Genomic DNA, 17,550 nt, shown 5'->3' with positions numbered 1-17,550 from the left:
CATTCTGCCATCACCCAGAATGACGCCACAGTACAAGGACAAAATGATCGACTTCTACAATTGGCTAAGCATCTGGTGCCATTCTAAAGGGATCCAGTATCTGTCTGCCTGGGATGACATGGTCGACAGACCATGATGCTTTGACAGAGATGGCCTGCACCTGTCACCCCTGGGATTCCGGATACTTGCTAAGGTTCTTGCCACCCCTATAGTGCCTTTTTTTAGGCAAGGTTCAAATGACAAATTCACCACCGTAACAGGAATAGGCAAGAAAAAACTGAGGGTGATGCTACTCAATGCTAGAAGTCTAAATCTCAAAATGCACTCACTCGAGGCACTCTTTAAAATGGAGAACATCGATATCTGTGCAGTGACTGAGACCTGGTTCAAGGCTCCAGAGAGCACCCCTGCACTACCAGGCTATAACTCATACCACACTTTTCGGCCATATAACCTGGACCGGAACACCAAAGGAGGAGGTGTGTCCATATTCATTAAGGATATCCACACCTCCAGGCTAGTTGCTCAGCATAATGCAGCCGAGGTTATCCAAGTGCAAGTAACTCTGGGCAAAACTGCAATCCAAATTGTAGCTTGCTACAGATCACCCACCATGCCCCAGGATTCCCACTCCTCTTTTCTTGATGTACTGGAAAAGATTAGGGTTCAGCCAAACACCCTAATAATGGGCGATTTCAACTACCCCACCATTAACTGGGAAAACTACTCATGTACCAAATCCTTCACTCAACGCTTTCCGGAATTCATAAACTCCAGTGCCTTGGATCAACTTATCCACACCCCCACCAGGGGCAACAATATCCTAGATCTAGTCATTACCAATATGAGTGACCAGTGTTCCACACTTGAAGTCAACGCCTCATTGGTCCGATCCGACTATAAGCTAATTACCCTAGATATCCACATCCTGCCTCTACCCCCCCCCACCCCACCCATTAAGGAAACCATGGTAAAAAATTTCTCCAAAGCCAACTTCATGCTTCTTAAGACAGAAGTAGTGAACTTTATGACACCCATGCAGATGGACAATACAGTTATGACTACTGAATCCTACACAATTGCACTTTATAAGCACTTACATGAGTGCATGGATCGTGCTATCCCAAACAGAACCAAGACGCTATCCTCCAAAAAAAGGAAGCCAATCTGGTGGTCCCCTGCCATAAACAAACTGTACAACAGAAGGAAGAAACTCTTGCAAGAGTAAAATCCCACAAGTGGAGGAGCTCCCTGGTCAGCCTCAGTAAGAAGCTGCGATCCCTGATAAAATCCTGCAAAGCTAGTTATGAAAACAAAATCGCCACTGATTCTACAGACAACCACAAAGCATTCTATAGCTATGTCAAGAATCTCAATGGCAACACTCAGATCTGCTCTGAGTTACAGCACAATGGCACTAAATATACAGACCCAACTGATATTGCCAACATCCTGGCAGATAGGTTCAGTGCTAACTTTACCCCCCTCTCACCCCCTAAAGAGCCCATCTCTATACTGGAAGAATGCAAAGATCCTGTAATCATGGCTGCACAGGTAAAAACCACACTCTCCAAAGCCAAGAACACAGCATCCATGGGACCAGACAACATCCCAGGCTGCGTTCTACATGAACTACAGAATGAACTGGCACCCCACCTAAGTACCATGTTCAGTCATAGCCTCACCTCAGGCTTTGTGCCTGATGAATGGCACACAGCAATGGTTATCCCACTCCAGAAGGGGGGAGCCACCACAGACCCCAGGAACTACCCCCCATTAGCCTGACGAGCCTGGTCTGCAAGGCCATGGAACGTATCATCATGGAACTTATAAACAAAGACATTGGTAATCTCCAAACTCTGGATCCCACCCAGTTCGGGTTTGTAAAAGGCAAATCATGTCTCCTAAACCTGATAGACTTCTTTGAAGCAGTCACCAAAACTGCAGACAAGGGTAAGGTGGTTCACACAGCCTATTTAGATCTTGCCAAGGCTTTCAACACCATTCCCCACTATGGAATTATAGATAAACTCACTAAACTAGGTATAAATCCCTATGTCACAAGATGGGTTGCCAACTGGCTCACTGACAGAACCCACACTGTGAAAGTAGCAGACTCCAAATCCGACTTCAGACCAGTGACAAGTGGAGTACCACAGGGTTCAGTCCTGGGTCCTCTCCTGTTTGGTATCTACTTCTCTGAAGTACAGACTAACACAGAAGGTCTTTGGCTAATGAAGTTCGCAGATGACTGCAAACTAGGAGCCATAATTGAAACTCCTAAAGATGTGGACATCCTACAAAAGGGCCTCACAGAGACAGATGCCTGGTGTCAAAGCCATGGCCTCAAGCTGAATGCCAAAAAGTGCATTGTCATCCCCTTTGGTAAAAACTCTGCACCTATGAACTACAACATAGGCAGTAGTATACTTAACACCGAAAGTGTGATAAGAGACCTTGGGACACAGGTGGACAGTAATCTCTCCTTTGATAATCACATCACCACAGTAGTCAGGAAATCCTTCTACGTGGCACACCTCATCACAAAAGGTTTCTCATCAAGAAAAAAAGAGGTCATTGTTCCCCTCTACTCATCACTCATTAGACCCATTATAGAGTACAACGCCCCTTTTGGTATGTTCCTCACAAGACATCTACAACAACTGGAAAGGCCACAGAAATACCTCGCAAAGAGGATTACTGGCCTCAAACAGATGCCCTATGCAGACCATCTCAAAAAACACCAGCTTTACTCCATCACATATCGCCTACTCAGAGGTGATCTCTGCCTAACATACAAAGCTATGTCAAACCCAGAGCTGTTGGACATGCTGCACTTAAAGAAATCCCAATCCCTCCACGCTACATGCTCTAGGGACCTAAACCTTGTCACCACAATAAACAGAACATGCCGGAGGGATAGATTCCTGTCCCAGAGACTTACCATACACTGGAATAAACTACCTATCTATATCAAACAAAGCTCCTCATTAGCACTCTTCAAGAAAAATCTTGATGATTGGATGGGAAATAGGAAATTCACCCCAGGGATCACCTCTGTGGTTCTGCTCGACAGTGGCACAGGAAAATAATTTTCTTGGGTGGCAAAAGCCAGGGTTCCTTTTTGGCTGGGCTTGTATAGGCCCCAGGGCTGATAGCCTAGTACCTACCTATGAACATCCTCTTGAATTAATTCAAAAAACAAGTCAGTTTGATGTAAACTGATGTCCAACAAAAATTCATTATCACTTTGATTGTTTACAACATTAGCATCACTTTTGCTAAAATTAAAGAAATGGACTTTTAAATTCAGTTTGCAACAAAAACGTTTTATGTCCAAAATCAAGTCTGCCAAACAAGGCAGTCTAGCAGTAACAAACTTAGGACCTTTCAACAAAATAGTTACAATATTACTTGTGAGCAACAAATCAGATAAATTAATTTTTAAAGATTCAACAAACCTGTTACCCACCCAAGATGTGGAACACAAAGAAGTATTCATTTCAACAATACTTATATCATCAGAGTGGTCGTGCATCAACATTTACATCTTCAAAAGTTAAAACGGACTCCGAGTTCAATAATAAAGTCATTTCTTACTTCTTTTTTTTTTCAAATAATTCTTTTATTTTTCAAAGTATGAAACAATGCATACTAGGAAGATAAATACATTTATAGTTGTTATGCACATTACATGCAACAATGAATAATTAGAATATTGTGAGTAACCATTTTTTAGCAATGATACATATGAGAATAGAGAAAACAGCACAATGAGCATTGTAATCAATTTAATCAAAAAAAACAATTATATACAATTTTTTATTTATTTAAATTAACACACTCCTCCCGGTGGTCCGCAAAAATATTGCATTGTGGCAGTGGTTTGGCAGTGGTGGAATAGGAAAATTAACAGGAATAAGGTATAAATGGTAACTTATCATATGAGGGGGGAAGTATAAAAACTAACAAAAAAAACCCTAACATTTCTATACATATATACATAAACATTTCTTATCAAACTAGATCCTAATCAAACTAGATCCTGATCATACAGCATCCGGTATGTAATGCTATGTTGTAGTATGTACATGTAAGTATGACCTTGTGTATTGTGTAAGTAAACTAAACTAAAACGCTGTTAAGATTAAAATAAAGAAAAGTGATCCTAATAAAAAAATAATATACCAAGTAGCAGCATTATTATATTAAGTAGTTTCACAGGTAGAAGATAGACGCACATAACAGATAGTAAGATTGTAAAATTAATAAGCATTATTAAAAAGGCCTGATACTAGTAGGTCTGGCAGTATAATAACAAAGTATATAACAAAAAATAAGTACAGAATAAGTAACTAAGCAGAAAGAAGCAAGAAGTGTTGTTTGGTGTGAAGACTATATCAATGGTATTGAGTCTGTAGTCTAAGCAGAGCTAATTAAAACTAAGAGTCTTGTTGTGTCTCTGAGATCTCTCTGTCTCTGTGTTTACATCTTTTAATTTTGGTAGATTTGGGTTTAAAACCCTCAAAACCCTTTAAAACTAAACACATAACTTTTAACTGCCAGCTATATTTTTTTTTTACATTACATTCAATTTCCACACAGCCCACTGACAGATAGCAATTGACACCATACCGCTTGGTTTTTCTTAAAGGCCCACTCTATAAAGGAAATTCTGTTCTCCTGGCTAAAGCAGTCTGTATAAAAGCAGAAGCAGTTTGTAACATATATGCTGAGCAATTACCGAGAAAAGAAGTAAAGTAGCTCTCTTTTTTGTGTGTAGTATCTTAGAAAAAGTAGTTGAGGTGAGGAGCTCTGTGCATAGGCTGTTCACTAGTCGACCACCATTTTGGAATGAGTCATTTCTTACTTCTGACTGTGTTTGCCCAGGCCTTCCTGTAATAATTCCATGTTTTTCCCTGCTTTAGAGATTGTACGACTATTGAGGTGATTTTTTGGAACTTTATCGTTTATATCCCCCAAAGTCACATCTTCAAAAGACACACTTTTTTTTATTGCTTACACTTGTCTCAGCCAATGAAAAGGAAGAGTCTTGTATACTCACTGATCCTCCCCTACCCTCGGCCTTCCTGGGCGTTCCTTCCATTGCCTGGAATAAATCATATTGTGCTCAAAATCTCCAATATCCTGATTAACTTTTTTCTTTATATGGACCAAAATACTTGCTTCCACCGGCTGCAACTTGACTTTCACTTTAGACATAGTTTCCTAAAATCTAACCTCAGGTGTTTCACGAATTAAGACATCTTACACCTCCATTATTTCCAGTTGCAACCTGTCTAACAATCTGTGGTTACACTTGATTAAAATTCGTAACGAAGCCAAGGTGCAATTTAAAGAAGCAGTCCTCCATTCTTTTAAAAGACCACCTTCTTCCTCCGTGAAGTCCCCAGCAGGCAAACAATCTATTCATAAGCCTCTAGGAGTGATATTTAAAGAGACATACTTGTCAAGCAGTTTTGTGTCATAAAATACAGATACCTCTTTCATTAGTAGCTGCTCCAAAACATTGAATTTCTCCTCAAGGCCATCCTCTCTGCTCAATAGCCACAGGTCACCAGAAGATAATTTAGATCCCTCTCATGCAAAATGTCAGCAAAAAGTACTCTACCCTTTCCAGCACTATGAATGCTAACATGAGTAGAGTGCAAAGTAGAATTCGGAGCAGCATCCAACGACATAACTATAAGACACCAATGAAAAGTACACAAAGAAAAAAAGAAAATAGAACACTGCCACAAATCCATTAATTACCAGGGTATGTAATCCGATAGAAAGTTTATTCTTGTACCCCGGCCTTTCACTTTCTAAGGAATGATTTAAAAAAGAAAATGTACCCAATATATATCCACTGCTGACAATTAATTATACAACTATTCAATTAATACAATTGAGAAAGCTCATCATTTTACACTCTACACTTTTAATCTTTTAAACTACGTATACTTAATAACAACATGGACAAAGACATTCCCATAAAACTTGTAATCATGTTGCATCATTTTAAATATACAAACATATTATAAGTTATTTCATACTAAATCACTAATCATTAAATTACATAATTACAATGTTATATTACTGTCAATATTCATGCCTCTGGATGGGCATAACTATCCTGTGGTGGGTGGGTGGTCCCATGGGTATTTACAGTGATGATCACTGGTGTGTCTGGGGACAGCAAATGGTAGGCATGCCCAAAAAGGGGAAGAGTGTGGCTTAACTGCTGTGGATGCAGGGTGATATGCTGCATACCTCCATTGCAGTCTTTCCCCCTCAGCATACCATTGGGACTGAAAGGGAGGATGGAACATGTAGATCACAAAGCAAAAAAGACCCCCCTCCAATGAATGCTCAGATGTACCAAGCCCACAGTTTCCTCATTCATAACTGTCCCCACCATACCAGATTAAGCTGGGGGGCAAGGAAAATAGCTTGTAGAGACAGCATGGACAGGCATTGGGGAGCTGGGCCAGTAACCATGAAGGACAGTAGGGATAAAAACGAATGCAAAAAAAAATGTTTAACAAAACCTTTACAATATCAGCTTACAGCTTTTAGCTTTTTTTTCCACTCCCATCCCCACACTCCCATGGATGTATCAAAGCTCATCTACTAGGTATATTAATGTTCTAATTTATATATAAATAATCTCTTTCTTGGTGCAAACCACATTTCAGAATTACCATATTGTTGATGACACAGTATTTACATAGCATTTCAGTCTTCTTTACAATTATGTTCTTTTCTGCAAAAAGACTCTTCCGTAATTTGGAACTAGATAATGCAGAACAAATTAACTGTAAATATCAACAAAGCCATTGATGTTTGTTTGGGCTAGATTTACCCCAACCTTCACACCCTCCCACTGTTTCTTCTTTTTTCAGAAACCCAAAACTAGCATTCAAATTTTATATCACTCTCATTCCATAGTCACATCAGATACTATAGTCTAAGTTTAGTTTACCTAAAAACTACAAACAAATTAAAAAATTCATAACATTGATACACTCACGCAAGATTTCTCTCAATGGATCTATGAATGATAGCCAGTCATCACTATATATGCCATCTTAAAATCAAAACTTATATTAGCGACTTTTTTATCCAATGCCATTCATGAATTCTGCTCTTAGGCTCTCCACCCCCCCACATATATATATATATATATATATATATATATATATATATATATATATATATATATCATATATATAGCAGAAGGGGTCAGGCAAATTTGCAAGACCACACTGCAGTGGAACAAGGCGATCTCAGGCATATTGGGAATGGTATGACCGAATGAATGAATGCAGAAATGCCAGTTGAATGACTAATTATTTTCACTGCTGGTTAGGACCTGGTTTGCTAGATACTATAGTCATCTAAGCAATCTTCATTAATCTTCCTTTACTGCCTATTTTTTTTACATTATAATTTTGATACAAAATAACTCAAAAACAACTCCAAAAGGCTAAAAGGAAAATGAAATATGGATTTTACAGGTCAATTTCAAAAAGGGATCCAATAAATTTGAATAAAGTAAGAGTTGAGCATGTGCTACCTTTTATTTTCTCATTATCTGGAAACAATACAGCAATATTACAAACCAAACCGAATACAATTCTGTACTTTATCAACCTGTCTAACTACTATGAGCATCACTGCATTTCAATACAGCAGACAAAATGACTAAACATATCAGAAAGGTCTGCATACTTCCTAAACATTTTTACTTATAAACTATTTCATGAATGATTCTTCTCTCCAACTGGTAATGAATTAAAAGTGTTTGGTTTTTAATATGCCCCCAAAAATCATTCTTCACTCAAACTGCACAGACCACCTTTACTTTAACAGCATGTAAAAAATCCTTTGACAAATTAGCCCCTGCCACCTGCTAAATTTTTCCCTTTGGATACCCAATGGAGAATTGCTCAGTTTTTAAGAAAATATAAAAAAATAAAGGAACATTTACAGCAACAAAACAAATGGACCTGTTTTGAAGATCTGGAGATGAAGGTTAACATAATTAGGGGTGAGTCATGATAATGAGGAAATTCTAACCTGTATACCATCACAACATTGACTTATTGAATAAAACATTATTGCAAATAATATAGATAAGAATATAAATCTCTTCACATAGTATTAATTAAGTCAACTCTTTCTCTATATGTTCTGTCACATTTTCTCTTCTCTTGTACCAAGGGTTTCTACACATTATCAGAAACACGTCCCCCTACCAGTTAGCAGGGATATTCACCTCCAATTTTACTTGGTTTTGCTGTTGTTATAGAGGTATAGTCTTTTTTTACTTAGGGATATGTTGGGCACTGTCTGCCATGGGAGGGCGGATAAAGCCCCTTAAAAATAATATTTTAACAGGGTAGGACTGAATTCTGAAATTTTGTTCAAGGGATGGAGTCAAAGAGAATTTTTTTTAACTTTGTGACGCACAGTTTCTAGTCTCATAGTTCCAATGTAGAGATGATAATAATACTACAGTAAGGTTATGGGGCATCTGATGCAGTATTACAATGTAGAACTAACATCAAGCTACTTGTAATTCAAACAAAATTATCTCAATCCTGCATACTGCTAATAATGTATATCCAGTCCTGTAGTTACATAAACAAAGCAAGACAACCCATGTTAAAATGTAATCAACATCGCACAATTAGAAAAGTATCTGAACACTGGTGTAGTTATTATAATGAACCAGAATGTAAATGCAATGCTAGAAAATGTATTTTTATTTCATTTTAAGATCTTTTTTGTACTTATCTCCTTTAAACCCAACCAATGGAATGTTACTCACTAGTACCAACACTAGGTCTGTAAAGTAAATTAAATTTCAACAGCTCCACATAACAAATACTAGCTTTTTTTCCTGATTTTTTTTTTATAATACAGCTTGTCAAAGTACAGCAAAACTGGTTGTTCTTATCTGCAGCTTGGCTGCACAATGACTCAGCTCACCAACAATCTCACTGGGCTCCTTGTTGTAAAGCTTCTTATTCCAGAAAAGAAGTTTAAGAAAAAGAAAGGATACCAACAGGACAAGAGAGATTCCAAGGAACATGTGTCCAGTAAAGTCCGCAAAGTCTATCCCCTAAACACAAAACAAAACAAAAAAAAAATTAGGTTCTCAACACAGAAAATAACAACCAAATAATCGTCCATGCAAATATATACTACAACAAATACTAACATATTAGTACTACTAACTATAAGAATAGTAAAAATATATGCCTACTCTTATATGAACAGAATAAAAAAAGTGTGCCTGACGACTGATATATGTTTTATTACTGGTTCCCTTTTCAGTTACAACATAAACATCTTTTTGTTGTTGTTTTGCTCCAGTTCCCCTCCCCAGCTATGCTGTGTCTAATTATGGTGGCTGCCAAAAAAGCAATTACTAGAAAATGGAAGCCAAAATCTAAACCAACTATACTACAACTAGTGAATATAGTAACAGAGGTAAAACATCTGTAATTGAGATCTTTAGAAAAGGGTAGGAGCAAACTACATAGGAAAGATGGGAATTGTAAGAACAATACATACAGGGGGAGGAATGAGGTTTAAAAAAAGGCAGGACTTAAATAAGCTATGTAATGTTTGACTGAAAATGACTGAGTGGATTATAAGTAATATATAATGTTTGCAACTGGGCGTGCGTCAGTATGGTTTGTGATGTAAAATGCTTGCAACTAGGAGTGTTGGTGTGGTTTGTTTTCATTTATATAAATGTATGATTGCTTATGTCATAAGTGATGGTTTAATAAAGATGTTTCTTGTTTAAAAAAGGGGCAGGAATTTAATAATTTATGTAATACGAATGAACGAAGATGAACAACAAACTTTATGTAATGTTACTTAGATTATATGATATATATAGCAATATATGTGAAGTATAATGTTTGTTAATGTTAGTTTGTTAATGCAGTTTGATTACTTTTGTATAAATGTAAATGTACCTGTGTCACAAGTCATAATTCATTAAAGATTAAAAAAAAGAAAGATTCTGTCCTGCTGTTCTGTTGGCCCATTCTTTCCTCTGAAGTTGAGGCTCAAGCCAGCCAGGATTGTTGCTATCAAATATGTGGGAGATCACATTTTTCCATTGGTTCTTAGCATGCACTACACAAGCCCAAAGCATCCAAGGCATTGTCATGGGCCATCATCATGCACAGACATGCCTCTGTACTTACATAATCAGCTGGCCCTGCCTGTCTTCATGACATGACCCCTTAACGATCCCAGTCTCCACCAAGAATTCTACAATGTATCCAGACACATATCTCTGTCCCATTCCTCCAAAAGAGATGTGAACCATCTTAGCTGTGTCATTCCTGCTCTTCCTGAACCTGCTGTAACAGATGCTTGAGCTGTTACTTTGTTACTTACTTACTTACTGTCAGGTCACCTGAGTTGTAGTCAGGGCTGGCATCAAGATGCTATTTTTGCTAGGAAGTGCAGTAGAAAAACTATAAAAGTTGCAATATTTTACATATGACTGTTAAATTAAAACAAGTTAGGTCTTTATACAGAATTGTATGTTGTTTACAGATTCCCAGGTCTTTGAAGACATACAATAATGTTTCAGTGCATGTTACTCGTTGATCATGTGCATTTTTCCCCACATTATTTATTCTGCACAATTTCAGGTAGGCATTTTTTGCTACAAAAATTAATTAACTGAGTTCTCAGCTTTGCATGATGTCAAGTGCAAAACTCCAAAAATGTACTGTGTATAAGAGAAGGATAAAAAAAGTAGTTTGCAGAAACCCTAAATGTGAATATGAGGGGATTTCTCCTAAGTTTAGGCTCCAAGGAGAGTGCATAAAATTCTGTTAAGAATAAAACAGCCAGCACAATGACAGGTAACCTGACAGACACAGGATACTTAGGTTAAATTAGCAGCCAAGGGATAACTTATGCAAGGGATATCAGTGAGAGAGGCATAGAAGTGTGGTCACAACTCAGTTCTCCTTCCTCGGAGAGGAGGCATACAGGACTGAGTAGAAAGACGTAAACAGTTTAGCATCATATCAGCATGACACAACACGATTCAAGGGGCAGCAGTGACCGGTGCAGAGTGCCATAGACAGTAATGTTCTGCAAGATCATGCTTGGAGTGAAAGGACATAACTACCTGCAAGCAAAACACTGGGGGCCAAAACCAGCTCTGCCAGCTCTCACTATCCCACCTCTTGCTTTTTTCTCCCTATTGAGCTGTATGTGTATCTTGCTTTGCAAAGTTATTGCTCAGTGGTGAAAGGAGACCTAGCCAATGGTGGGTCACAAGAGGCACAGCTCCCTGCAGATGGAGAGACAGGAATTATAAAGGATGAGCAAATAAAGCTTAGCAAGGGCAAATATAAAAGTAGCCAGAAAAATATATCCTTACTGATAACGGTTTATGTTTTTTTTAACATAACTTTGTAAAGCATTTTTCTGCAATAACCCTAGCTGAGGTCTGCTTTAGCTCAGACTGAAAATACTTTATAATTAATTCATAATCAGAATCTATGAAAGGTCACACCCTCAGCAGCCTAACTCCATCGTTTTTCTAAAACCCAGATTTAAGAAGTAGAAGCCTAAGAATTCTGTGAACAACACATTGCATGGGCACCTGCAATTTCATTCCAAGCCTCACCTACAGGTAAGATGTGCCACCTGAAGTGATATTACAAACCGATTATGGTGCATGGACTGGCTTAATGAATTCATAAATAAGACATTTTTTTTTTCAAATATTTTTATTAAATTTAAACACATGAAAATATTACAAACATTCTAGTGAAAGTTTAAAATAGATAACTATATACAATATTTACATTTGGCCTAGTAGGAAAAATGTTTACAAAAAGAAATAATAGAACTATTTATTCACCAACATGCATTTCAGAATATTTAAAAAACATTCAGTCAAACTTATAAAGAATGAGTTGCTTTAAGAGTTTCTATTAAACCAAGAACTTCGATCCAATGATTATCAGTCCATTTCCTGGGATGGATCCTTGTTTCCTTTACTTTTATTTCTATGAGAGCAGTTTCCTTGCAGTAATAATAAGAACTCTTCAAAAGTGGGTGATGCAGATGATTTCCATTTTGTAGTTAAAGATTTTCTTACACTGCTAAAATGGTCAATAAGAGATAAAAATTGATTCTCGTCATGGTATCTATAACATTTATATTTAATAGAATTAGGGGGTTGGATAAAGGAAATGTATCTGAGAATAAAGCTTGACAAAATTTACCAATGTCAATCCAATACTTGTTAATTTTATTACAACCATAAATAATGTGTTCCCAGTCAGCTAACCATTCCATAGAACATCTCCAACAAACAACAGTAACAGATGATTGTATTTTAGCTACTTTGTTGGGAGTGTAGAAAACTCTGTGTAAGAATTTCCACGTAAATGTTTTCCACCTTTGTTGATTGGAAGTTAGTTTCACAGAATATAGTAGGTTGGATTTGAATTCTGGAGATAAATTTAAAATTTGGCCTTTATCAATAAATTTCCAAACTTTTTGTTTGGGTATAGCTTTATAGTTTATTAGGATTTTGTAAAGATTAGAGATTAAGTTAGGCCAATTCAGTTTGTTGTATATCAGATTTTGGATATGAAATATCATCTTAGGTTAAGTTTTGAATGAAGCAGTATTTATTATCCTACAAAGGTCTTGAGCATGAGAAAGAATACTATTTAAGATAATCTAATCAGTGTCTGCGATATTATAAATATTTTTTATTTCATGAGTCTGTAATACTGTTAAATCTTTTATGCAGTGCTGCCAACAAATTAATTGTTTCAAATCCCAGTCTTTGAAGTCAATATTATGAATTCTGTTGGTATAATTTTTAGTAATCCTGAATGGGATTAAAAGATCCCACCAGAGTTTCACATCTAAATTTGAGTTTATAAATGTTCTAATATTACTATAAATATAGTTTATTATATTTACTTTGGTAGGTTTTGCAATATTATATTGTAAATTGGGTCAATATTATATCACCAAATGCTTAAAAAAGCAAACGATGAATAATCGACCCCATGTAAGCGAAAGCTTACAATCTCGAAAGCTCAGAACAGTGATTTTTTTCCAAGGGATAAAAAAATCACTGTTCCAAAAAAAAAAGAAAGAAAAAAATTTGAAATAATACATAAAGTGGGGGTCTTCACCCTCACACCCCCCTACTTAAATATACAAACTCCAAGATCACACTACAGTGCCGAAAATGGCAAAGTAATGGAAGCAGCCAAGCAAATTCTTTTCCTGGGAAAGAATTTGCTTAAAAGACTCTTTGCTATTTTGCCATTTCGTTGTTTTAAGTTCAACCAAGACACATTCGATAGAGTGCATATTCAGTCATCTAATAGGAACCATGTAAATTAATGCCAAGTATGTATCAGAGATTGATATTTTGATTATCTATTAAATGATTGCCAGCTAATTTGTTTTCATTTAAGAAAATAATTGTATGAGGGATTTCCATGCAGATGAGAAATTAGAATCCAGCCAATTAATGGCTAATTTGAGAATAGAAGCTTTAAAATAGGAATCACGATCTGGAAAGTTTATCCCCCCCCCCTGTTCCCATGGTCTAATGTGATGATAAAGTGCAATTCTATTTATTTTTGGAAGCCATAAAAATTTTAATAAAATTTTGTTAAAGTCATTTAATATCATTTTATTTGGAGATATAGGAATGGCTTGGATAATGTTATTTATCATTGGGAGTATGAACATCTTTATTAATTGTAGTCTGTCTTCAAATTTTAAAAATAATAAATAAATTTGTTCCATTTTTTTATTAGTTAATTTATAATAGATAAAGAGTTTGAATAATTTGTAGTAACGGTTGTATTCATATTGTCACATAAGGTTATTCCTAAGTAATTTATGGATGATACTAATATGCCAATTATGTGATTTGGGTTAAAATTTTTGTTATGTTTTCTATTTAATATCATATATCTGGATTTTTTGTTGCTTATTCTTAAACCTGAATTAAGATAAAATTTAGCAGTTAGTAAATCAAATTCTTTGAGAGATTCTTATGAAACTCCCAAAGTTAGAAGAATGTCATCTGCAAAGATCATGATTTTAGAGTTGAATTGACCATGAATTTTAACACCAGTTATTTTTGGTGATTGACGGGTGATTGCAAATTATTCAATGGCTAAGGCAAATAGAATAGGAGACAAGGGACAGGCTTGTTTAGTTCCTTTGGTAATTTTTATGGCTTCTAAAGTGAATGGATCAAGTTTTACATAAGCAAGGTTGTTACTATATAGACTTTTTTATCAAATGTATAAATTGGGAGGGAAAATCAAAAATTTCTAGTGATTTTAAAAATAAAGTTCCACTGTAGAGTGTCAAAAGCTTTTTCTATGTCAAGGGCAATTAAAATAGCCTTTAGATTATCTCTATTAATAACATCAATAAGAGTGAGAATCATTTGAATGTTTATGTCTGTTATAAATGAAGCCTGTTTGATCTTCATGTATAATGTTTATTAAGGATTTCTTGATCCTATTTACTACAATGGCTGTAAAAATGTTGTAATCATTGTTAAGAAGTGAAATGGGTCTATATGAATTACAAAAAGTTGAATTTTCATTTTATTTTAGAATGGGGGTGATTAGAGAATATATCCAAGAGGGAGGAACTAAATGTTGAGAATGTATTACATTTACAGCATTGTGAAGTAAAGTTAGGGCAGGAGTTGGTAATAATTCATATATTTAATTTATAAATCCATCTATTCCAGGAGCTTTATTATTTTTGCTTTGCTTAATTTTATCAACTATCTCTTTTAGTGAAATTTGTTGCTGTAAGTCTAATTTTATTCTCTCTGGTAGTTTATTTATATTAGATAAGTTTATATCTATATCTAAATAATCTGAGTTAAGAGAAATATTGGTTTGAAGATAAGCATAATGATGTTTAAAAGTATCAAGAATATCTCTAATATCCAAAACTACTCTGTTACTTTTACCCTCATGTATAATTTTTGTGATACTATTTTCAGTGGGTTTTTTTTATTCTCATTGATAAATTATGTAAATGTTTAGGAGTAATTGAATATGAGTTAATTTTAAGTTTTTCTAAAGCTAAATTGGTCTTATGTGTTAATATTTCATTATATGTTTTATTTAGCTGATCTATTCCTTTTTTCTTTGCGGAAGCATCAATGGAATCATCTAAGTTTAAATCAATGAATTGTTTTTGTATATTCTGCAGTTCTGATTCCCATTCTTTGGTTTTGTTTTTATACCATGAAAGAGTTTTGCCATATAAAAAGGCCTTTAATGTGTCCCATAAAATTACTGTATTTATATCTTCTGAATAATTAGTTTCTAAAAAATAATTAATTTCTGAATGTAGCCATGGTTTGAATTGCTTTAAATTAATTATATAGGTAGGAATTCTAGTTATTGGGTTTAATTTTGTAAAGTCAGATTCTATTTTAAGAATAAGTGAATTGTGGTCCGAAAAAGAACAAGGCAAGATTGTAAAATGAGTTACTTTCATGTTTAAATCTTGGGATATGTAAAGTTTGCCAATTCTAGTTTGAGTGTTGAATCTATAATCTCTATGTGACTAGAGTAAAGAGATGCTGTCATTATACACAAAGGTGTCAATCAAATTTAAGCCATCCGTCCAGTTTTTAAGAACTTTCCCTACTGGAGATAGGTGAATAGCTCTACTATTTGTGGTATCAAATTATCTAAAATGCAATTAAAATCTCCACCCAAAATGAGGATCCCTTTTTAAACTGTATTAATTTGATTTATATGTTTCCTCACTGTTGCCATTCATATACCTGGAAACCAGTAGATATTAGCTAGAGTCCAAATTCTATTAATATGTTTTATTATTACTATTGTTAGTAGTCCTTCCTGTCCTCATATTTAAAAATAATTTGAGGCATAGTGATACTTTTTTCCATAATATAATGGTTTCTCTTGTTTTTTTGTTATAAGATGAGTGAGGTGATTATTGTATAATCCTTGGGACTCCACACAAATTTATCATTAGCTTTAAAATGGGATTATTGTAAAAATACTACTGTTTAAAACATCATTTATGTTATCCTACGATTCTGACTGAAAGTAGAGATGTGATGTGGTTAGGTACAAGAAAATGTGGCAAATGTGCACAATGTCCATACATTGACGAATTGCGATTTTTTAGGCACCCTGACACTGGTTATTTATAGGAGCTAAGAAACTCTAGTACTTGTACATCAAAAAATTTAGCATATATAGCTACTTGCATGGAATGTTATTCATTCTATGTAGGTAAGACTAATCGCTCCCTTCGTGAATGAATTAGGGATCATATGTATTGTACATCTAAGGGATTCATTTACAGTGCCCTAGTGAAACATACTTTATATCTAAGAGAGAAACATCAGTTTCGCTTTCAAGTACTGCAACTACAAGAAATAAGCAAAAGAATGGGTGACTTAGTTAATAACACAGAAACCTTAGAGAGTAAATGGATTTTAAGGCTAGGTGCACATAGGGGGCGTGGTCTTAATGACACAGTCCCTTTAAAACCTACACTAAAAAGTAGAGGGCTAAAATGAAATGAATTATTTATATTTACATTTATATTTATTTTTATATTGATATATTATCTCATTCATTCATATACACTGTTGTTAAGGCATTTTATTGTTTAATATCAGATTATATATTGCCCTTATTGCTAGGTTGTGATAGTTATGTTTTTAATGCATTTTACTGAGCACTTCATGTTTAGGATTCAGGCTAGCAGGTGAAATCTACTTTTAAATGAATTGAATGATTATCAGCCTTGTTTAATTGATTAATTAATTGTTTTAGCTTAACTATAGACTACCTTTTAATTGTTTTAGTGTTTCAGCTACTATTTAAGTAAGGAATGAAGGATTTTTGAATATACGTCTGATGAAGTGGATTTTTATTGCCGTGAAAGCGTTTACGTTTCTTTTGGCCTAATAAACATTTGGATTTTGTATATTATTATTTTATCCTGTTGCCTTCCTGATTTTTGCCTTGGTTGGGTGTGTTCGTAACTACTAGTATCTTTTTGATAACTACTAGTATCTTTTTGATTTTTAAGTATTTTAAAAGATTGGCTCTTTTCCTTGGATTGTTTAATCCATTAACATTTACAGATAGTAATGTTAATTCCATTTAGTATGTTACATTTGAATAAGATTTAATCATGGTGTTAACCAAAACTGAATGTTGTATACTAATATTAGTAATTATTATAGATAATGATATTGGTAAAATGCATGTTCTATCTACGTTAACATGATAATGATAGATTATCTTAGGCCAGACTAACAAAAAAAAATAAGAAATTATAATTAAGTACATATTTTATAAGGAATGTAATAGTAAAAAAAAAACAATTTCAGACATGGAGTGAAAGTCACCCCTACTCTAATAGATGTGAGTTGCTCTATCAGATTATCCATCAAACCAAAAGAAAAATCAAACAAAGTGAACTTGA

At 34.9% G+C, this 17,550-nt stretch overlaps 1 protein-coding gene across 1 annotated transcript in view; it reads right to left on the bottom strand.

The window, feature by feature from the left end:
- Window positions 1–17,550, bottom strand: part of OCA2 (OCA2 melanosomal transmembrane protein) — a 1,553,018-nt gene that overhangs the window by 873,602 nt on the left and 661,866 nt on the right. Inside the window, exon 12 of the mRNA XM_044071808.1 lies at window positions 9,001–9,133. Coding sequence (XP_043927743.1) covers window positions 9,001–9,133 — 133 coding nt within the window. The remainder of the gene's footprint in view (window positions 1–9,000; window positions 9,134–17,550) is intronic.

The sequence above is a fragment of the Protopterus annectens genome, chromosome 5.part0 (assembly GCF_019279795.1).
Source record: "Protopterus annectens isolate FY-2018-M chromosome 5.part0, PAN1.0, whole genome shotgun sequence".
In the NCBI taxonomy this organism is placed as follows: Eukaryota; Metazoa; Chordata; order Ceratodontiformes; family Protopteridae; genus Protopterus; species Protopterus annectens.
This window is presented reverse-complemented; position numbering and strand designations above follow the sequence as displayed.